The sequence below is a fragment of the Chamaea fasciata genome, unplaced genomic scaffold (genome assembly GCF_029207755.1).
Source record: "Chamaea fasciata isolate MVZ Bird 193981 ecotype frontalis unplaced genomic scaffold, bChaFas1.0.hap1 SCAF_1, whole genome shotgun sequence".
Lineage (NCBI taxonomy): Eukaryota > Metazoa > Chordata > Aves > Passeriformes > Sylviidae > Chamaea > Chamaea fasciata.
In genome coordinates this window covers 20,220,360-20,242,588 of record NW_027094086.1, presented here as the reverse complement: position 1 = coordinate 20,242,588, position 22,229 = coordinate 20,220,360, and the positions used below count along the sequence as shown (strand labels likewise).

General features: G+C 34.8%; 1 protein-coding gene across 28 annotated transcripts in view; it reads left to right on the top strand.

Moving 5' to 3' along the window:
- The window catches only part of RIMS2 (regulating synaptic membrane exocytosis 2), a 452,662-nt gene that overhangs the window by 250,243 nt on the left and 180,190 nt on the right, over positions 1-22,229 (top strand). For 19 of the 28 annotated variants that reach the window (XM_066177495.1, XM_066177469.1, XM_066177464.1 and 16 more), the window contains 3 exons: positions 8,506-8,636; positions 11,338-11,509; positions 12,057-12,210. In XM_066177495.1, the coding sequence (XP_066033592.1) occupies positions 8,506-8,636; positions 11,338-11,509; positions 12,057-12,210 (457 nt within the window). Of the gene's footprint in view, positions 1-8,505; positions 8,637-11,337; positions 11,510-12,056; positions 12,211-20,067; positions 20,095-22,229 lie in introns of all 28 variants that reach the window. The other 9 variants (XM_066177489.1, XM_066177476.1, XM_066177465.1 and 6 more) reach the window with 1 other exon arrangement.

The following is a 22,229-nucleotide window of genomic DNA, read 5'->3' as shown; positions in this document are numbered from 1 at the left end:
ATTAATAATCTCAGGAAAACTGGTCAGAGGTAAAGGAGATACCAGTCTCTCAGATGGCTGTGATTGTTGTGACCTACTCCATGCTCTTGTTCTCCCACTCACCAGCCCTGTGAGGTATCGACACATGCTCCTTTCCCTGTCCATGCCCCATACTCTGTACCAATTCTGTGCCACTCCATTCGCTGTTGCTCTAAGCTGAAAGTGGGGAGTGGTTGCTTGGAATTTGCAGCTAGTCCAGGAATTTGTGTTGCCTGTACTTGATGTAGTCTTGATGTAGCCACTGGAGGCCACAAGGCTGTATGTAGTCTGAAGTGTTGCAGCACAAAAATATGTTATAAATGCATCTATATATGCAGTTGCTAAACTCTCTAGATCCCATTTCATGCAAGGATTTTGTGTGTATACCATATGTCATTTCTGTCATGATTACTAGGGAATTGAAATACATAGATTGTACCTTCCCCCATGTAATGTTAATACTAGACAGACCTAACATTCTTTTAATTGTTTTCAAAGTATTTAGGAAGACTTTTTAAAGACATGACTCTTAAGGCTACCAATAAGGAGAAAACCTTTTATTTTACTCACTCTCCTAAGCAGCCAAAGCTGTCAGTGCGTGAATTGTACTTGTTTCTCTCCCAATATGCATGTACAATCTCCCTGAAAGAGATGATCAACCTTATGTTTCAAACCCCACTTTTAAATCACACTTTGCTTACCTGTTCTTTTTGTTACATGTTATTTCTAAATCTATTGTAAATGTTGTCTATAGACTTGCAAAGAGAAATCCTTGCTCCTGGGGAATCAGTGGTAAAATTCCTACTGAGTTCCCTAAGACAAGAATTTCCACCAAAGGGTTTTGATATGATTTGGTAACAGATTTGCAGATTTAATTTATGCATTTCATTAAAATACTTTTTTGTTAGATAAATATGTTGTTGGTGTAAAGCTGTGTTTAAAGTAATAGTTATGTGTCTTTGTTTTTACTTTTGGTCTTTTAGTTTCCAGCGTGTTGTCCTTTTTGGTTTTGTTTTATTGCTTTTTCTTTAATTTTGCTTACCAGAGCCAAAGCCTTAGTAGAAGAACAACGCCTTTTGTTCCTAGGGTTCAGGTAAAGACTTCGTCTGCCTGACAGAAACTAAAGTTGTGGGTTTTTTCTTTTGTTTGTTATGGAAAATGCATAGTAGGAAAACGTTACATTATAGTCCGTTTTCCCATATTTTGAGTGTGTTGCTTTAAACCATATTAACAACTTCCATGTCATCTTGTGAGCAGCTTGTAAAATTCTGCATGGGGGTTAAAATATTAAATTATAATTTAAAGAGACAACTAGTTTTTGTTTGCTGTCTACCCAATATTAAACTTATACAGGTTTCGATAGCGATGATGACTGTGCATCCCACATACAAAATTTGTGTATTGTTTAAGCAATAAATAATTTTGTGCTTGAGTTTATTATATAAAGATGAATGTCTCTTTAAATCATTCATTATCATTACTTAACACATTTTTTTTGCATTTTCCACATAATATACATAATAGTAGCGCCTTGAGTAGAAGATGGGCAAAAAATTTGTACCTTGTTTAAATAAACAAATTTCTTGTGTATGAAACTTGGTTCTTGCATTTTTAAATATATTAAAATAACCAAAACTCTACTTGAATAAAAAATGAATTCTCCCATTGTCTTACTGAATTTATTTGGCTTTGATATTCTGTTTAGGTACAAGTTGTTTGCCTTTTTTTCATTAGGAAGCTCCTAAGGTACTATAGATCTACACAAAAGTAGGTTTTACTAATACATTACAATGCTTATCTTGCTTTGCTGCATGTTTTTCATTTTCTTTTGTAACTAAACTATTATCTGATTTTCTGGCAAAATGTCTTTATGGAGATGTTAATCTTTTGTGTGGCAGCTTTATAAATGTTTTTCTTTTATTAATTGACCAAAATGTAAAGGATGATCTAAGTGATCAGAAACATGACTGAATTTAATTATGAAATGGAAAAGAGATCATATGTATATATATTTATAAAGGAATTCTAAATAAGACTGTAAATACAACATCAAATATGACTCGTATTTGATAAAGTCTAAGTTTTTTCACATAGTATTCTTGAAAGTATTCTTTACAACTGCTTAAATATAAGTTCAAAATTAAGAACTTCTAAAGAAAAAAAGATATAAAATAATGCCTTGACTATATGATTTAAAGTTAATACATTATGTGCTATTGATATAAACTGGCCTTGCATGAAAAATTTAAAACATTCTTTAGCATAATTAAGAAAGTTGTATTCTGCTTATGATAATGAAATCAGAGGGGTACAATTACAAGTTGTTAAGTAGTTTGTAGAGATAACATTATATATGACACAAGTAGTTTTTAATACTATTTTTTCATATATGTGCTAAATAAATTTAAAAATTATATGAGAGTGGATTGTTCAATTAAAAAGGAAATCTCTGTCTGAAACCTGCATGTTTCATGAAACACTGTAATGCAGAAATAACATGTAGTAGTTCCTTTTTTTAATGCATACAAAATAAAGACATAGACATAAAATTGTCTGTTCTACTTAGACTAATATCCTCTAATAAAAAAATATACCTTGCTCAAATTATTACAGTAGTTAAGAAAAGTGCCATGTTTGATAGAAAATATCTAACAAGAGGTGAAAATGTTTAAGATTTTCTTGCTCACCCTTTGGATGGATTATTTTTTATATTGGAGATAAGAATTGTCCTTAGATCCAGTTTTGTCTCTACACAATCAATGCCTGCGGAGTCCTTGTGGACCTGTCTAACAGGTTTTTTTTTGCGGAGCCTAGTAACAGTCAATGCTAGACATGAGGGTTTTGACATGAGTTCCTGAAAAACTCAAAATTATGACCTTGGCAAAATCTAGTCTGAAACAAAAGGTCACCCGTCTGCCCGCTGTTAGTAGTGATAGTAGATAGTTTGAAAAGATTAATGTTAGATGTATTTGCCATGGTTTAAAAAGATTAATGTTAGATATATTTGCCATGCAGGCTGCAGAAAGAAGAGAAATTCTCCAGTGGTTTTCAAACAAGGGTATTAGGAGCAGTCCAGCAACAGTGCAGAACTCTAGGTTACTTTTTTGGCATGACAAATTCACTAAATCAGAGCTCTGAGCTGCTGTTTACGGTTGTCAGGAAGTATACATTTCATTGTAAGCTGTGGTATAGCTGTGTCTGTAGAACTCCTTGCAAGAATGAGAATCTCCAGACATTCTGTTTATACTTATTTGTTTCATCACTCTCAACAGGAAATGCCTATCTTTATTCTTGCTTGCATCTTCTTTACTTGTTAGTCTGAAACTGATCCTTTCTGGCAAAAGCTCCTCTTCCACATTTCCCTCCATGTCATTCCATTCATCTTCTAGGTCACTGGATGATTTCATAGAATCATCATTATTTATTGGGAAGAAAAACACTCAGTTTCCTTCCTATCAAAAGCCCTCTGAGCTTTTACTAAATTTACAGTACCTGTAAAAGTGCATCTTTGTTTCCTGAACTTTCAGGTTCAGTTCAGCATACCAGTAATTTTCTAACTTGCAGAGTGATGCTTTATGAATCTTTGTAGGGAAAAATCTGTTCTTAAAATTGTGTTTCCTATGCAGTATCTCTTGTTTACCTGGCAAAGCATTCTTTTGAGCCAGAGTTGCCTCTGGATTTTTTTCTAACTTCAAAAATTTCAGCCATCCTTTCGGCTTTAATACACAATACCAATATATTTGATCATGTATAAAAATATGTACAAGGTAAAACTACTAAAAAAGAGATTTTAAAAAGAAATATAGATTAGGGCAGCCTAAATACTTCTATAGTTTCCTGGCCTTTATATCCTACAAGCTTTTCCATTTGACAGCTTTTTCTTGTAGTTGTTCAAACATATCAGACTGCAGCTGAAGCAGAAAGCAATAGTAGTTTGATTTAGCAACCCTCAGTACTCAGGATTTTTTAGAGGTAAGTTTAACAACATTCAAAACTGGCCTCAGCTATGCCAAAGACATCACCACCTCAGAGCAGTTTCAGCATCTACCTAAGCTTAAATCCAATAAAATGATTACTGCAAGTATTTTTAAAATAAACTGAGATTTTTTTTCCAAACAGATCCTACTGGCATATCTTTTGTTTCAGAATTACGTGAGAAAGAAAACTAGTATATCATTTAAAAATAATAATAAACATAATAAACATCTATGTAGGTTACATGAAAAATTATGATGAGCAACAGAAAAAAAAAAAAAAAAGGCCTGACCAGCTGTCTCTAAAAACCAGTGAAGTTTGAGTAGGTTGTGGTAGTAAAAATCAGCTGTAGGGCAGCTGGTCTCTCCCAGTGTTACAAGTTTAATTTCTTTTTCATTAGATTCATGGAGTAACCCTTACATAAGAAAGAAAAAACTGTGGCATAGGATTTAAAACTTAAAATATTCTGTGTTTCTAAATCTAAGTTATGACTGAAGATATATTTTGCCTGTATGTGCTGTACATAAAACTACATTAGAATTGCATAGTTGAGCAGTCAAACATTCATGACACAGGAGTATAGGAAGGGCAACAATAATATTATCTAGATTTTCTTAATTGATTCGCTTATGCATGTGTATTAAAGTAGGGGTTCTTACGCATCTGTACTTTTCTAAACTCTGACCTCAGCCAGTGCTGTAAAATTTTTAGTGAAGATGAGATCTAATGGAAGAAAGATGTAATTTAGTAAACTGAATTTATGTCCTTAATTTATATATCTTATACTAACTTCAAATAAGTTTGAGATGCTTTGAGGAAGAGCTTTCACTTATACAGTTGAAGGAAAGATCTAAGTACCTCAGTATGTGCAGTGAGAGATCAACCCAAATAAAAGACACCTAAGCCCATTAACTCTATTAGAAACTAAGACTACTCCAGAGGGTGAGTTGATTCTCCAGGGCAGGCACCTTTTACTGTGGCTACAGAGGACCAACCTTACCCATTCTGTGCTTCTGTGAAACTAGATATACTAGATACCTGCATCTTCACTTCTCAGAATGCAACACCAGCAGTCAGCTTTTATATACTTTTGTCTGTGTAGGGAGGGAAGCTTATTCCAGAAACAGGACATATGCTGTTTAAATACTGTTTAGACTGGAGAGATTGAACCTGTGTATCAAAATAGTGCCTTTATCAGCAAGCTATTCCATATCCCATTCTTCTCTGGAGTACGAAGTCTCATCTGAAGCTGAGATACTGTTTGCCTGGGAATAGAGGTGTGCGGTATTAACAAAGCATGCTTAAGTTTAGCATAGCAGGTTCCCGACCTGATACCCTAAATGAGTGTTGCTCTTCGATTAGACCACTACTGGCTAAAAACCACAAAGAATGAAACGGGTCAGATCCACATCTCTATTTCCTCCAATCATCTGAGTGCAGAAGAGTGCCTGTTTCCTGAACTGCGGCAGTTATTCCTATCTAGACTGTCTCAAGGAGTGCAGCAGATGCACCCCTCTGTGAATAACAGACCATCTCAATGCATCTCAGTATCAGGATACACTGAATTTAAATGCTTGTTTGCCTGAATGTAGGTCACAGCAGAAGCTTAATAAAGCATTAGGTGCATGTCAGCTGGTGAAAAAGCCCAGGGAAGGAAAGTATGTGAGCATGTGTGTGGCTAATTAGTCTCCAGGACTTCAATGCAAAGTGGGAACAACTTCAGAAACTATTCCGGTTGCAGCACTGTCTAAGCAAATCTTGGGTGCCTACATCCTAAATAATCTAGGCAGACAAAGTCCTGTTCAAGAAGGTTTTGTGCAGGTCTTAGTCTCCACATTAGCATCAGTCAGCATAGTTTTTTATATAGCATATTTTATGTGTTGTTAGCTTTCCCTTTCCTTCATTTAGATCATGATTGCTTTGTTGAAGTTTCTTAAATGTTCTAAGCTTACAAAAGTGTGTGTGTGTGCGTGTATAAAAAATCTTGTTAGATTTTTGTTTATCCAACTCTCTCTTTCAACATATTTTGTGCCAGTTACCATGGCTAGCTCTTTTGTCACCTCATAGCATTTCTCTCACTCATTCTATTTTTGCCCTTCTGTTAATCTCTGGTCCCTGACAATAGTGGTTCCATTCTGCCTGTGTTTCACCAAGAATTATCTGTTCTCTTTTACTTTCATGGTAATTATAAAGCAGTTTTTAATTTATCCATTTTTCCTTCTTCTAATCTCATAAGAATGCAATCCAATTCTTCCCTCTATGGGCTTCTTAGACCATTCTCTCAATTTCATCTTCTCCTTGCATCCTAGTCAAATGACTGCTTGGGTTACAAGTACCTATGCTGTGTGTTGGAGTTCTAGCAGGGTGAATACAGGAGAGAGAGAGAGAGAGCTTTCTGGTCTTAATTCTGACTCCTAACTTTTCCTGTAACAAGGCAAATTAAAGGGCATTACAGTGAAAATATGCCCATTAAGTTCAAGTTTTTCCAACTATATTTTTTCAGAACTCAAGAGAAAATAGAAGGTATAAGTCAATGCAAATTTTGAGCTCTTGTTCCAAACTACGGTTGTTTAAGCATCTCAGTGAAGTGGTGTCAGATGATTTCAGTTTCTGCTTAAGTAATTCTCTAAATATTTTGACTGAAGTTTTCATGTAAAAATTCAGTCTGAAACAAATATAGTGAAGAAATATTTAACTTGCATATAAACACATAATTCTGGTTGTATTTTTAGCACCTATATCTAGATGATTTCACGTTCATCAGTTACACTTTGTGATAGTGTCTGTGTCAAAAATATATTTCATTCTCCTTAAGCAAGCATAATTTTCCCAAAAAAACAAAGAAGATTGTCTTCAGTGCTATTCCCCTTGAGATGTGGGATTAGCCAAGTCTGTCTTTGCTTCAGGACTTCCAAGGAAGCCTGCGGGTGGATACATTTAGTGTCAAAGAACATTTAAGTTGACTTGCACTTCAGAGGTCATTAAAGCTGTACTCTTGGTACAAAGCTTTCTGCTTTTGATCTATAGCTGTATGGAGGGGGCTAGAAGTCCAGATACTTCTCAGGGAGGAAAAAAATATTGTCAAAGCCCCTGGCTTGAAAGAATGTAGGAACAACATCTAAAATTTACACACAGATGAGTAGCCACAGACCCCTTTAACTTTTAGTACCAGAAACCTATAAAGTCTGTAGTGGAGCCAATGACAGGGTAATAGAGGACAAATATCCCATTTTTGATATCCATTCAAATGGTTGGTGGCTACAGGAACTGCAAGAACTGAAACAGTGAAGGAAGAAGTACACTGCCACCAATAATTGAGTTGGCGTGTCTTAGTGTAATCTCACTTAGTGAAGTATTAGGAATGGCAGAGAGCTAAATCAGCCTCTTCTTTATGGGTTAAAAGTCTTGAGAATTACATCAAGACCTTTCTTTAAGAGACTGAAATGTTGAAGATGAGGAGCTATGATAGCAGATGAAAACCCTGTCTCTAAAATGATGTGAGATGATTTCCACAGAAAGTGCACCTTCCCCTGTTTATGTCTACCTTAGCTAGGGTATATTCATGCCTAAAGGTGTATTGCCTGGTTAGGTGTGCAGCTGGGCATTATCCTCTCTGATTCCCTTAAGTTCAGGCAGGGTCACTGTTTTCTTTGAATGTCCTAGTTTGTCCTGTCTCGGGCAAAGTCGTCATGAGGAGAGTCTCCTCAGTAAGCTGTAGTTAGTGATACTGCAGTGCTACCATCATGGAATGGCTCCCTGGCTATTTAGAAGGCTTTGTTTTGCCTTAACTGCACCATTTCTCCCTTCTGCAGTGACTGCTCTGAAGTAGATATATCCCTTTCTTGGCTGATGTATTCGCAGTCATAGAATTCAAACTGAAATAGCTAAATAGCAGCTTGTAATGACTGTGAGAAAGGATAGCAAATCAAGATTTAGACTAGTTAATAACAATTTCTACAAATGAACAATACTGGTTTTTAGCTTGTTACTGAGTTGTACTGTGAAGAGGGTTGGACTACTGAGCTTTCCTCTCTATTTATGGAGGGCTTATATGATTTCAGAATAAGTGTATGTATGTTGAAAAATATTAAGTGATATGAAATATTTATGGGTTTATCCCATAGTCTCTTTAGTGCAACAGCAGATGAAAAATTGATTAATTGTGCATAAACTCCTCAAAAATGTATATATATTAATACCATACATTAGTAATGCAAGTAATACAATACAAGGGTGAATAATCCTAACCAGAGCACCATGTGAAAAACAATTAGTGTGAAGTAAGGTATTTATAGTACAGGGTTTAAAAAAAAAGAGTAACTCCTGGTATATACTGAGGCTATTATAATATTAACTTATTTTTATTCTTTGTTGTACGTGAAAAGTAGGATATAACATTTTCTGTTTAAGTAACCAATATAAATAGAAGCTCATAAACAAAATTATTTTTAAGGATTTATACATAACTTCATTGTAGAAATGAGTTCACTAATTAATATTTTCTTCCTACAGATAAAACTGTGGTATGACAAGGTTGGTCATCAGTTAATAGTGACCATACTGGGAGCAAAGGATCTTCCTTCAAGGGAAGATGGGAGGCCAAGGAATCCTTATGTTAAAATTTACTTTCTTCCAGACAGAAGGTAGGGTGAATGCAAAGACAAGGAATATTTGAATAAGAATTTTCCTGATACTCAGGTGACATGCACAGCTGATTCTATCAGTCATACTTACGTGAAAAAAAGCTTACAGTGTTAAATTCTTGTGTTGGATATGCTATGTAACATCAAGGTGTCTTTGAACACTAAGCACAAAATTGCTTTCCCTGGTTATATTATAAAATACTGAATAGAAAAGGAAAGGAAAGGTAAACGTATGTCTTTGCATGGGGATCTGTTATTTGCAAAGAATGTTATTAGTGTTTTATAATGCCTTTATTTCTTATGCCAATTATTCTTCTCTAGAGCAAAGAAAATGCTACACAGTCGGGTTAATAAATTTCTGGACTGATGAGTCCAGCAGTTTGGTTTGCCCCACCCATAAAAAATAAAGCAGTAACAGGTTTGGCATCTGAAACCCACAGATTTCATATCACAGCATAAGTGAGTAAAGGCTGAAGGGGACTCAGCTGAGAGTTCCAATTTGCACTTTGAAAACTTTCCCTAAAGCACAGGACTCATGTTAATCTAGATGCTATCATATATGCACTTAGGGAAAATTAAACTGTATTGGGACCCCTATTCCTGAGAAGCTCCTTCACTTCTTAGTCCATGATTTCCTGTGTTTCCATTTAGATGTTGGGAAGAACACCAGAAGAGGTAGTGTGTTCTCCGATTGATTTTTTTAATTGGTATTTCCTCAGATTATGTCAGTAGGGGAAGATGTTTACCTTTATTTTATGATGTACCAACCAAATAATTCAAAGTTTTAATGTCACTCAAAATAATAGATCAATGGATTGCTGAATCTGTAGAATGGGATGAAACTTGTATTTTTACTTCCTTTGTTTTCCAAATAGCTAAACCAGGAAGATGCTAGCTATCTCCAGTACCATTTGACTTCAGCAGGAATTAAAGCTATTTAGTATTTTGGAAGACATGGCTTTTTCGCTTCCATTGTATACCATATGTTGACATGCAAATTTTCTGTGACTACCTAATTTTCTGTGTCATTGATGATCAAAAGGTTTTGGATAGATTTTCTCAGGCTCACCAATATTTGAACTGTTGGTTTAGATGCCTAATTTATTCAAACTGGTGTAGTGTGTTTGTAGGTGATGAAGCTGTGCTAAACTGAGAATCAGGTCTCCTTCAATTATCTTAGCTGCTTTTTCAAGAGTAATGGGTAATTAATAGGCTAACAAAAGTGTGTCCACAATGTTTTACAACATAAATTGTGATAGCCAAAAAATATATTGACATTAAATTTCATTAATCTATAATGTTTTTTTCCCATTTATGGGAAGTATTCAGAACCTTTCTTTAGTTGTTTTATGTGTTTATGATCAGCAATTTGTCTTGTAGAATTGTGGGCTTTTTTCTGATGTAGAAATTAATTTTTTTTTCCTTAGATTTAAAAGCTAACTAAGCAAAAGTATATTTCTTGTGTTGTAGAAAAAAACATGCTAGAGGTAAAATACACTTAAGTAAGTCAAGCCTTTAATTAGATGAAGATGCGGAATTCTTCTTGATTAAAGAAAAATGTTGTAAATGTAATTTATTTCTGTTCACAAGGATAAACAAACCTTTAGAATACTAGAAATAATTAAAATTATATCTAAAAATAGTGTTCCTTAGGTAATTTTTTGATCCAGGTTCCAAGTAACAGTTCAGAAATACAATGATTTTATTACAATTGCAAGTATTAACAAATGGACTGTATCTGCATTGCATATTAAAAAATCCTCATAAATTAGTATGGCAGCTGCATTATGCAGCAATCAGCGGGTTTAAAATAAGCATTGTTATGAGGACTCTTGTCAGTATTCTCAGTAGGAGGAATGTGGGTGTTTTCCAGCGAAAATTGTTTCAATCAGAAAATATTAATTCTTTCAAGTAGAAATATTCTGCAAAAGACATTGCTTTCAACAACATGCTGGAGCCAGAGCCAGGGCTGCCAGGGTAACCTTGCCTGGAGACCTCACCTTTTAGTAAAGGTCCACCTTCAGCCTGGGTGATTCATTGGAGTCACCAAAGGATTTGGGAAGCTGTTTTAAAAACACTGTTCCAGTGTTGCTGGAAAAGAATGTGTAACTCATTTTTGGGGCTTCTGGTTTCCCAGGTGGATAAGGAGTCCTTAGTCAGGAAAACCTTGCGCTGTCTCCAGCTCCCTGACCATTCCTACATGTGGGCCAGCTGCTTCTTCCTGCTCTGCAGTTGGAGGGAGCCACTGTAGGACTGGAAGCTCGAGTGAACCAGCTGGTTCATTTTTCTGAAATGCAGGTGTTTGCTATGCCCAATGTTGTCTGTAGAGATGTTCTACTGTCAGACTGTGCCTTGTGGAAATCCCATTTATGGAAGTACATTTTGCTTTATAAAATGTTCTTTCCAAAATAAAATTCACCCAAAATCACATTAAAACATTTGTGGTTTTGGGGGAACATCTTAAAATTGGAATTGGCACATAAACTTGAAATCACCTAACTTTATTTTCTAATATGAACTTAAGAAGTATCCTCAATATATGCACTGACCTTTATTAGAAAGGAAAATTCCTGATGTAGATTATAGTACCCATGATTGTACAAGCTGAACTGTTGATATAAGATTTCCTATTTTCCATTATATACTTAATGCAGTTTAATAGTGCTTTGAACATATTTAATATTTAACTGTTTTTTTTCAGTGATAAAAATAAAAGAAGAACAAAAACAGTAAAGAAAACATTGGAACCTAAGTGGAATCAGACATTTATTTATTCTCCAGTTCATCGGAGAGAGTTTAGAGAACGAATGTTAGAAATCACTCTTTGGGACCAAGCACGTGTTCGAGAGGAAGAAAGTGAATTTTTAGGAGAGGTATACAAGTATTAGCAGTTACTATAGAAATACAGTTGCTCACATACTCATGTATAGACACAGTATTTTCAAAAAATTTACTAACTGTGCCAAACAAAGCTGGTTTTAATTGCTTTTTTTTTTTTTTACTTAGTAGTAAATGAATAGTGATCTTGCACATATCACATAATCCTGATACGAGATTCTTTCTGTGTTTTTTTCTGTTTTAGTAACACCATGAACGTGGTTTCTCAATTCCTAATTATTCATTAAAATCCATATTATCCATAGTTGTGTTTTACTAAAACTTTGGAACGTTGTTTGTTAACTTATTTGAATGCTGTAAAGACTCTCATAAGATAATAAGGGTTTTGCAAAAGATTTTTTGGTATATTTAGTGTTCTAAAAGGCACAGGAGATTCTTTCATATTAAAGCAATGATTTTGTATAACTTCAGACAAAGTCCTTAGCAATAAGATAATAATAGAATAAAATTTATGAGTATATCTATTTTAAAATATTCTGTCATGCAGTACTTTCCTACTTTTAACCATTCTTTCTTTTTTAGATTCTTATTGAGTTAGAGACAGCATTACTAGATGATGAGCCTCACTGGTACAAACTTCAAACACATGATGTCTCTTCATTGCCACTTCCCCATCCCTCACCATATTTGCCACGCAGACAACTCCATGGCGAGAGTCCCACACGGAGGTTACAAAGTAGGTTATTAGTTTTGCACATTGTGTACAGTCCATTTGAATTAATGCATAATAAAATCTATTAAATTCTTGCAAATGGAAAGCTGACAGAATTTTTATGTTGATTTGTAGTTGTTCTGAATTAGATTATTTGCAGTTAGAGATGAGAGTCTGACATGCAACAAATGGTATCAACCAGTGTGCATTACACCATTTTTTTTCTTATGAGACAACTCAGTTCAGATCCTCAGCTCGAGTAAATTATCTTGGTTTTTGCAATGTGCTCTTTTTCATCATAAAGCCCTTCCTTTTATATTATGTTCATAATTTCATTGTTTAAGCTAAAGTGGATTTGCAGGACCTCTTTAGCTCATACTTCTTAAAGTAAACTGTATATAATATGTGGATAAATTAATACCATGGCCTGTTGCCTTGCTTTGATCCTGTTTTATGTGCTTAGATTCACAAATGGAATTTCTCTAAAAATTCTACTTTGTAGAGTTTGTTATACTTGATCCATAATAGTTATTTTGAAAATAGATTGTATCAGATGTGGTAATAAGTACAGATATGTAAGAATAAGACAGTAAAGGGGGTAAAATCTGATTATTCTTCTTCTTTGTGGTTTCTCTAGTTTAAGTGTTCAGTACTGCCAGTGACTCAAAGCTCTTGTTCACTGAATAAACTTTATAAAATACCAGTTGGCAGTTACATAAAAAACCCCAATAAACCAAATGAACCAACCAAATTAATAAAACACCCAAAAGACCCCCACCACTACAAAAACCCAACAAAACAAAACCAAAACCCCAAAACAAACAAAAAAACCCCCAAGAACACAAAGGAACTTCAACAACCCAAATCCAATTTCAAAGATTTACTTGGAGTTTCTTTGAGTCATTGTATGTGAGAGTGTGTGCATGTTTCACACAAACTCACAGAAACTTACGTGTGTGGTCATGAAAACAAGGTTGGATATTTCCTATGTTCTTTGTAGAGTCTTTATTAGATAACCCATTGTATACAAGTGTTTCAAGCAGTTGATCTGTTTTGCTTCTGTGCACTTGATGGTGAGAAGGATTAAAATGCTTCATATCATAATATTCTGAGATAGACACACTATCAGAGACTTACATTGCATAGCCTTGAAGTTGTAAGATTGTACTTGTCCACAAAAGGAGGAAAGAAGTGATAGTTAAAAGGTAAGGAGTTCAATTGGAATTCAGTCCTTTTCAATCTTCTCATATGCCATGACTGTTATTTAACTAAAGTTTTTAGATTATACTTCTTTTATGGTTGATGGCATCTTTTAACACATTTTAAGAAGTTGGGTTTCCATGTACAACTATTTTTACAGACCAGCTGGACTCTTTGTATGTAAAGTTAGTGAATTTCTTGTTTTCAGGAAATATTTAGTCCTGCAAACAAATGCTGTTTGTCTATCAGAATTTCTGTTTGTTGAATTTCTTATTCTACCAATAAGAATGAATTTATGATTTATTTTTGACATATTTTAGTGATGTTTGAGTAAATATCTGTTGATCATAGTGAGCCAAAATTTGAAAGACATTCAGGTTTTTTAATCTGCTAATACCACTAGGTACTAATAAGTTATAAAAAATAACTAATAAATACTAATACTAATAATGTGCTCAACTGAACAAATTTACATGCTTGTCTGTAAATATAGAGGTGAGAACTTCGCAAAACTTCTGCTTTGATGAAATACTAAGATTTGATATAGAAGTCCCGCTTTTCAATGAAGATGGTTTAGCCTGACTGTTCCCAGAGCACTAATTTTTCAGCTTCAGGTTCTAAAAACGTTGATCAAATAAGCAATTTCAGATGTTCACTATAATTGCTGGAGAATTCACATGTTCCTACACTAAATTATCCTGTTTCCTTTTGTACAGATATAGGGACCTGATAAAGAAGGATTTTCTCTAGTGGCCTAGGAGTATACTCATGTCTTGAATCCTTGTGTATCATAAATAATTTTCAGTTTAAACAGATAGTTTCAAATGTACAGAACAAGGTATTCTAGAATTAAAATCCTTGCTTTCTGGGGTCTGAAAAGGTGTACAACTGGAAATTTAGCATCTGATCAAAGCTCAGCTATGGCAGCAGAATTCACTTAGCAATGGGAAAATACAATTTTTCTTATTGCTGTCACTCCTCTGAAATTGAAATAAAAGTACTTCTTTGTGTCCAAAGAGGTCATGCAATATCCTACTGAGAGTTCCAGTACTCAATTGGACAAGGCTGTAAACAGTGCAGTGTAAGTTGGCCAAGCCTGAAACAGGCATTGCACCAGATGGCCTCCAAAAATGCTCCTCCCCATCTAAATATCATCACCAAGGGACTGGTGAAGGGCAGACAGCACCTCTTAAGACAGTTTGCCTTTACTAAGTGAAATATTTATACTATGATGCATAGAAGCATAGGTTTTTTACTTTTTTTTTTTGAAGTGTCAAAAGAGTATGAAGACAAACTTAATATATTAGGTTTTTTGTGTCTGAAGAGGTTTTTGTATCTTCCAACAACATTCTTGTATATGATGTAAAAGAAGGTGTTATCCACCAGCACTTTATGACAACATGAAAAATGTCTCTAGAACAAGGCATGTCTAGCATGTTTGTCAATGTTTTTCAAAGCACTTCTTAGAACACATACTGGGGTGTTATTAAGCTGGCTGATTTCAATTTTTGGGGCTGCAAAATCTGAGCAGTTCAGTCCTCCTACCTTTTGTTCTTTTCTCCAATGCCTCTGTGTATAGAATTACTGAGTACAATATGAAAGACTTTATTGAATACCCGCAAAAATTATTAGTGTGAGAAATGACAGGAGAGGTATTTTGAATTACAAGGTTGTTTTTTGTTTGTATAAATACACATTACACATCTAAGCTTTTGTATCTTTTTGATTGCTGAGTAGTGATAAACACATATATTTGAAGACCATACTTAAATGTTACTCTCTAAAGGTAGTTTAAAAGAACCACCTACACTTACCACTTCTATTCTCTTTTTAATATCACTGGCTTGCAGTGTTCCTGAAGAAGAGCAGACTGTCAGCCCTGAAGAGTGAAGTTGTATTTACAGATTGCCAGTAGCATAGTGCAAGCTTCCCACAGAGCCCCATATGCTGTTTTTTTTAGGAACCAGCTTTCAGAGACAGTGGCTTAGTTTCTACATATATTTATCTCTCAATATCTTTGAGTGGGCAGTGTGTTGTGGTACAGACTGATCTAAGTCAGCTGTCCACCTTCTCTTCCCCAGTCCTCTGATCCATACATTCCATTAACATCCTAGTGATAAAGAATCATTCCTATACTTTCTCCTTTGTGTTTTTTGACAGACATTTTCTTAGAAACTGGAACTAATATAGAACACAGGATTATGACTTACTAGCTCTTTCAGCTAATTATATTTCAGATTTTCATAACCTGATCCAATGAGTATATTTTAAGCTTTTTTTCTATGTGAAATGTGGGGTAATAAGTAGGTCTATTTTACTTATTGTGCTGAACTTTTGAAGTGGATTTTTAAAATTACTTCATTTTCTCTAACATTTACCACAAAATCAGCCATGCACCCAGAATTCCAGACAACATTAACTAGAATTATAGCCAAGTTGAAGTTCTTTTGATATCGCCTCTGAAAAAGATTGTAACCAGAAAATTAAAAATAATTTAAGAGAATATTTAGGAAATCCTGTTGTTGGCGGGTTATTTTTCCATCTCACATTAGCTAAGAACCTTATTGGAGAATACATACGAAATTGAATGTGCTTTGGGTAGTGTGTTCATGATTGTTAGGATCACTAGTGTGGAAGTTATTGTTAGTATTTCTGTTTGTTGAGAAATGGTACAGAAATCAAGCAAGGTTTATACCACGAGATTGTGTATGTAAAATTAGTTCCTTTCCATGAGCCCAGAATATAGAGATAGAAATCAAATTGGATATGACGCATTCTTATTCCATCTTTTGCAGTTATACCCATGTAATGTGAGCATTTGTGCAGTGTGAGCTGATACTGTTGAGGAAAAAAATGGCGTAATTTTCTGTTTTGTAGAACAACAATTTTTTTCGTTTTATATTGATGCTGAATTTGTTTTAGAAGCAGATTTTGTTTTACTCCAAGTGTTTTAAGACTTTCCCAAATACTTAGGATTTGAAGAGCGACTGACACTAGTTTTCTAAGTCAGATTCTGGAGCTTTAAAACTAAGCTGTCTGAATTATTGATCTGCAGCCCACAGACAGTGCAGTGTACAGTGTAGGTAACAGCTAAGTGTGCAAATGAGGAGAAATGTGAATATAGCAATTAACCCAGACATTTTCAAGTCTCTTGTTGCAGCATAGGTCTTTACAGCATCAGGTCTGTACAGTTTTAAAATACCATGAGAATTCACTATATGGCTTGAAAAATAAAAAAATTATATTTTGAACAGCCTCGGTAAGGGAAAAGCAATAAATCTGTGGGGGATAAACTCTCCTGAGAACAAGATCTCAAAGATTTTAGAAATTACAGTACTCGAATATCAACATGTAGAAGTCCAAAATCAAGACACAAAGACCAGGAAAGAAAATGAAAATGAAAATGAAAATGAAAATGAAAATAAATATAAATATAGATATAAATATAAATATAAATATAAATATAAATATAAATATAAATATAAATATAAATATAAATATAAATATAAATATAAATATAAATATATATACAGACTTTGGAGTAGTTTTCTTATAAAGGGAATTCGACTTTCATTAGTTTTAGAATGAATTCATGAATGACTCCATTCACTGAATTTCATGATTCTCCAGGTCCATAAAAATCTGGAGGGAGAGAAATTACAGTAATGAGAATTTAAACTCTGGGGACAAAATTTGACTATAGATCTGTTCTAAAAAATCTGCATATAGACTGAAAATAGCTATAGATGACATTTGTTTTTCAAATTTTATTCCTTTTTTGGATTGGAGTAAAGAAAACCTGAAATGTGTAAAGAAAGTGTGTTGAGTAGCATGAGTACTTTTGTCATCTTTTCAGCTTTCTACTTTGGACGTTTTTCCATCAGACTGTATTTTCTGCGGCAATGCTGAGACCTTAACATGATAAAAAGTAATAAATCTGACTAGAAAAAATAAAATTCATATACTGAATTAAAAAATAAAGAATACCATTACTTATTAATTTTTGCAAAACATTTTTTGATGGACTTGTCATTGCTGGGTGCTGATGATTTTTATTTTTTGAATGTTCTGGGGCTCTACCTTTAGATCAAGGAGGAATGTCACAACTGTTAATTTAATCTCTATATTCCATTATTTAAATGGTAAAGCTGTCAAGTCTATATTGTACACATTTCATAGTACCAAAATCATTTAAGTTTAACGATAATTACAAATGTATCTGAAACTTCAACCTGTGAAATATAAGCCTGTGTGAAATGATGGCCAATCTTCCTCCACTGAGAATTATTCACTTCCTTGGAGCTCTGTAGAGGCTCATTTTACTGCAGAATCAGGATCTTGCTGTCTCAGCAATTTCCTGTTAGTTTGTTGTGAGTATGGTAAGTCAGCACAATAATTTTCAATGAATATCACTGAACCTTACTTGAGGAAATTATAATAATGCTGTTCACTAGTAGGTAAGTGAATTGTACTTAATGGAAACATGCATCGGTGACTTTTGTTCCAAATTATAATATGGAGCATTTTATGGTCAGTGGCACAGGCCATGACTAATTTATTATGTGAATTTTACCCTAGAGAGCAAAAATGACAATTAATTTTCTCTTTCATGCTTCTTCCTTAGTTTTTCTCTTTCTTTTAATGGAGCACAGGCCTTGGGCATTTTATCTTTGTTTGCATGCCTTGATATTTTCTTCACAGAACATGGATACATATGCCAGTATTTATTGTACATCTATTATTTATTTATCATATTTTATTGTACATCTATGGTTTATTAAATACTTTAATTAAAAGGTATTTAACATGATACAGGGATGTCTAAAAAGGCCTTAAACTATCAAAATAGTTTTCTTTTTCTAATAAAAGAAACTCATTTAGGATATTAATTTACTAAATTGTAATTAAACTGCAAAAGTACTTAGAAACTGGTTTGAAGCAGTTTAAGAGAATTACTTTATTTCTCTGTTTACTTGATAAAATCATGGTTTTAAACTACTCTTCTGTGGTGTTATGAAGTTTTCAGATGATTTTAATACTATTCTGACTTTTTTGTTTCTGTGCTGTGGCAATGTAGAGACAAACATTGCTTTCTTAGTCCTCTATCCCATTATAATCTTACTAATTTTATATTCTTGTACTCTTCAAGAAGCTCTACCATTTTAAAGATCTACCCAGCAATTAAATTCAGAAAGCCCATAATTTTTAATGATATGAATAATTTCTAGACTGTGTTAATCTTTTTTTTTTTTTTTTTTGTGGGCATGTGGCACCACCTTCAGTGTTTGGGTAACACCTGATGTTGTCAGGGTAAACTAGGCAAAGTCTCTAAATTGCATTTTTCACAATCTTGTACCAAAATAATTGTCATTTTTAAATGAAATTCAAAACCAGAAGAGATTAGTTTTAAGGAATACAAATATTAGAGAAGTTACAAAATAAAACACATCTAAAAGGCTGTAAGTGATGCTGAAGAAAACCCTATCATTCACTTTGAAATTATATTGCCTAATGGAATTCCGGGTCTTGGACATAAAGATGTATGAAATTTATCAAGAAACCAAAGTTGAAAATATAGAGAGTTAGAAATTGTTAGTAGATGATTTAGTAATATGATCCACATATTAAAATAGTTAGTACCTGGATGTCAGAAAAAATGTGACATGCCAGAAGGCACTTAGTCATCCAGTGAATCCATTAACAGCACCATTTGGCAAGAAATTGAAATTTTCTCTAACACTGTCATATCATATCATCTGAGGTGCATCATTTACAGACTGTCACTCTTTCCTGTTTAATACGGTGTCTGTGAGCTTTTCAACTACAAGGAATAAAAATACTCATAAAATCTTGCTAATGACAAAATATTATTAATGTTATTCTGGCTTCCTGACTTCTTTGTATTATGACATCTTATGGAAGTCATATTTTCAAAATCTACAAATGCAATTAACATTTCATGTTTCCAGAATTGTCCAGTTATTCACGTACTATTATTTTGTTCAGTTTAGAAAACTTGGTATGATTGTATGGAAAGCTAAAATGCATAAAACAGTTGGACTTAAGGAATGCAAACAATAAATCAGGGATTGTAAGTATTTAATCATTGAGCTCATATCAGGATTCTAAAATTCACTGGTAACAACAGTATGTAATTAAGGTTCTCATGTATGTACATATTTACCAAATCAAGACCTAGCAGGAGGGAGAAGATTGGCTGGCACATCACTTCAGAGCCTGTTAAATTTAAAGTACGATTCAAAAATTCATCTCGGGAAAGTTCTGCTAGTGCTGCAGTGCCAACAGAATTGTGCAATATTTTTAAGGGTAGCAGCTCATATTGCACGCCTAGCTGAATATACATTTTGCCCTTAAAAAGTTAAACAGTTATAGTAAAAGTGTGCAATTTTATTTCAGAATTGGAAATAACTGAAATTGCTCTACTAGATCTCTGTGGCTATTGTGTTTAACTGTTGATCCAGAAGTGTTTGGCATTTTTATGGTTTAATTTATCTTAGCTGCTTGAGTTTTACTATTTTGAAGGAGTGTGGCCTACAGTACCAAATTCTTCCATCTCTGGCAGCAATTATAAAAAAGTTTAAGGTTCTAATCATCCCTGTTACATGTGTTGATTCATGTATTTTTGCCTGACACTACTTCATTTCAATATTTGTTTTCCAGATAAAGGCTTATATTCATATAATTCAGGTAATTCTTCAGCATGCCAGAAATGCTTACTGCTTCCATATACGTGCAAAAATTTAATTTGATATTTTATTGGTGTGCTTTTGCTACCTATTGTGCAGATACTAAATTGCATAAAAGTTCTTTGGCTTTTCTTGTCTGCTTTTCAGTAATATGTTTTTTGTTGGCTTTCTTTCTTGATTCTTAACATCTCAGTATTGATATTGGAGCAATATTGTAACACCATACTTGCTTTGCTTGCCTTTATTTTAGGTAGAGCTATGGTAGGAAAACTGTAGTGAGCTTTATTAACTATACTAGGAAAATGCTGTTTTGCTTAAACTGGATTAAAAGGAATGCTATTATATTACAGCTGTTTGAGAACTAGTGTAAGTATTTTTAGCATACAGACATGGGGTAAGTGAAGTACTGGCAAAATCAGTATTTACACTGGTATATATTTTTTACAGTTTCTTGTTGTTATAAATCTCCCATGACAAATCCAGCTCTATCTGAGGAATTTGCCTTAATTAAATATAAGTAAATTAACAACATACCGGTTTTACCAACTTGAATTTTGTAGTGCATTTCTGTGGCTGTTTCAGGTTGAACCAGGCAGAAACACCAATGTAGCGTCGTGTAGTGTATTTGGTTCAGCGATTTTTCATTTGCCGGCAAATGCACCAAATAATGTGGTGGGTTGAGTACCCACTACAATTATTTACTCTTTTTCTGCTGCAAGATAGGAATAGGAGAAGAGCAAAGCAGATTCAAACTTTAAACGGTATAAAGAAAGTCTTATTAACAAAACTACAAGAAAATAAAATCAATAAGAATCAGAATAAAACCTTCAGAACGCTTCTCCTCCTCCTCCCACAACCTTCTTTTCTCACCCACTGACAATGTACAGAGACAAAGCCTTAGGATTTAGGTCAGTTGACCACCTCTAAAATAGTCTTTTATCAATTCTCTTAGGGAGAGGAGTCTCTTTTGCCACATCATGGAGACTTCTCCACAAGAAAACAGTTCTCTTGTGGCTTTAATTCTCACAAATAGCAGCCGCCTGGAAATCTGCATTCCTCAAGTCCCTCCCATCTCTTGCAGCCTTCCCACAGCTGCGTTCATGGGCCATGTCAGACTCATGGGGTACTATTTTAAGGATGAGCTGTTCAAAACAAAGGTTCTCTTCATCTGTCTCTGAGATCATCTTCATCTCTAGGAACAGAGGTCTTGTTCTTCTTTCCCTGGCCGCAGAGAGTCTTTCATCATGCTCATCTCTCACTCTGTTAAAGCTTATCATGAGATCACAGCTATTTCAACATCTACTTGCTTCAACACGAATGCTTTGGCATGTATCTGGAATTTGAATATTCCATCTCCCCATGCTGTTTCCATGAATTAAAGGAATATTCCAGTGTATCAACAGTCGATCACCAGGGCCTTGCAAAAGAATTACAGCCTAAGACTAAGGCATCTTCTCATTCTCCTTCTCTTTGGGACTTGACTCTTTCTTCACTGACCTTGGTGCCTTCATGTTGTCTCTCTCCATGTCTTCACTCTATCCTTTTCTCTCGCCTGGGAGAAGACCAATGTCCTGCAAAATCACGTGCAATGAAAGAGTTAATATCTTGCCTGGGGCCCATAGATGGTCAAGATGGTGGTGGCCGAAGCAGTCACAATTATGGATTTCAGGCCATGCTGGGGGCTGTGCCAAGATCTCAGGGCCCCTAGCCTCCGGCCCCTGCTGCATTCGATTCCAGCTGTGGGGCCACTCTCTTTATGGCTGCAGAGCTGCCCCTGGTCTCAGCCGCATGATCTCTCGTGGTGCCATGACAGCCCCTTGGCAAGATGACTTGGTAGCGGTGACCAGAACTGTTTATGGTGGAGGATTCTTCAGAGGCCGTGCTGGAGATGGGGGGAAGCAGCTAGGATCTCAGCAGCAGCACACCACACAGCTGATGGCCTCCCCTTCCCCTGCCCGGCAGCCACAGGGCCCAGCCCAGCCCTGCCAGGCCATGAAAGCAGAGGGCTGGGCCCACCTGTTACCTGTTCACGGGCCAGAAGGAGAAGAGAGATTTCCCGGGGTTTGTTCGATTTTTGTGTGCTCACAGAGGCATGTTCAACTTCCTAGTGGCTTAACAGGGTGTCAGTATTCAAAA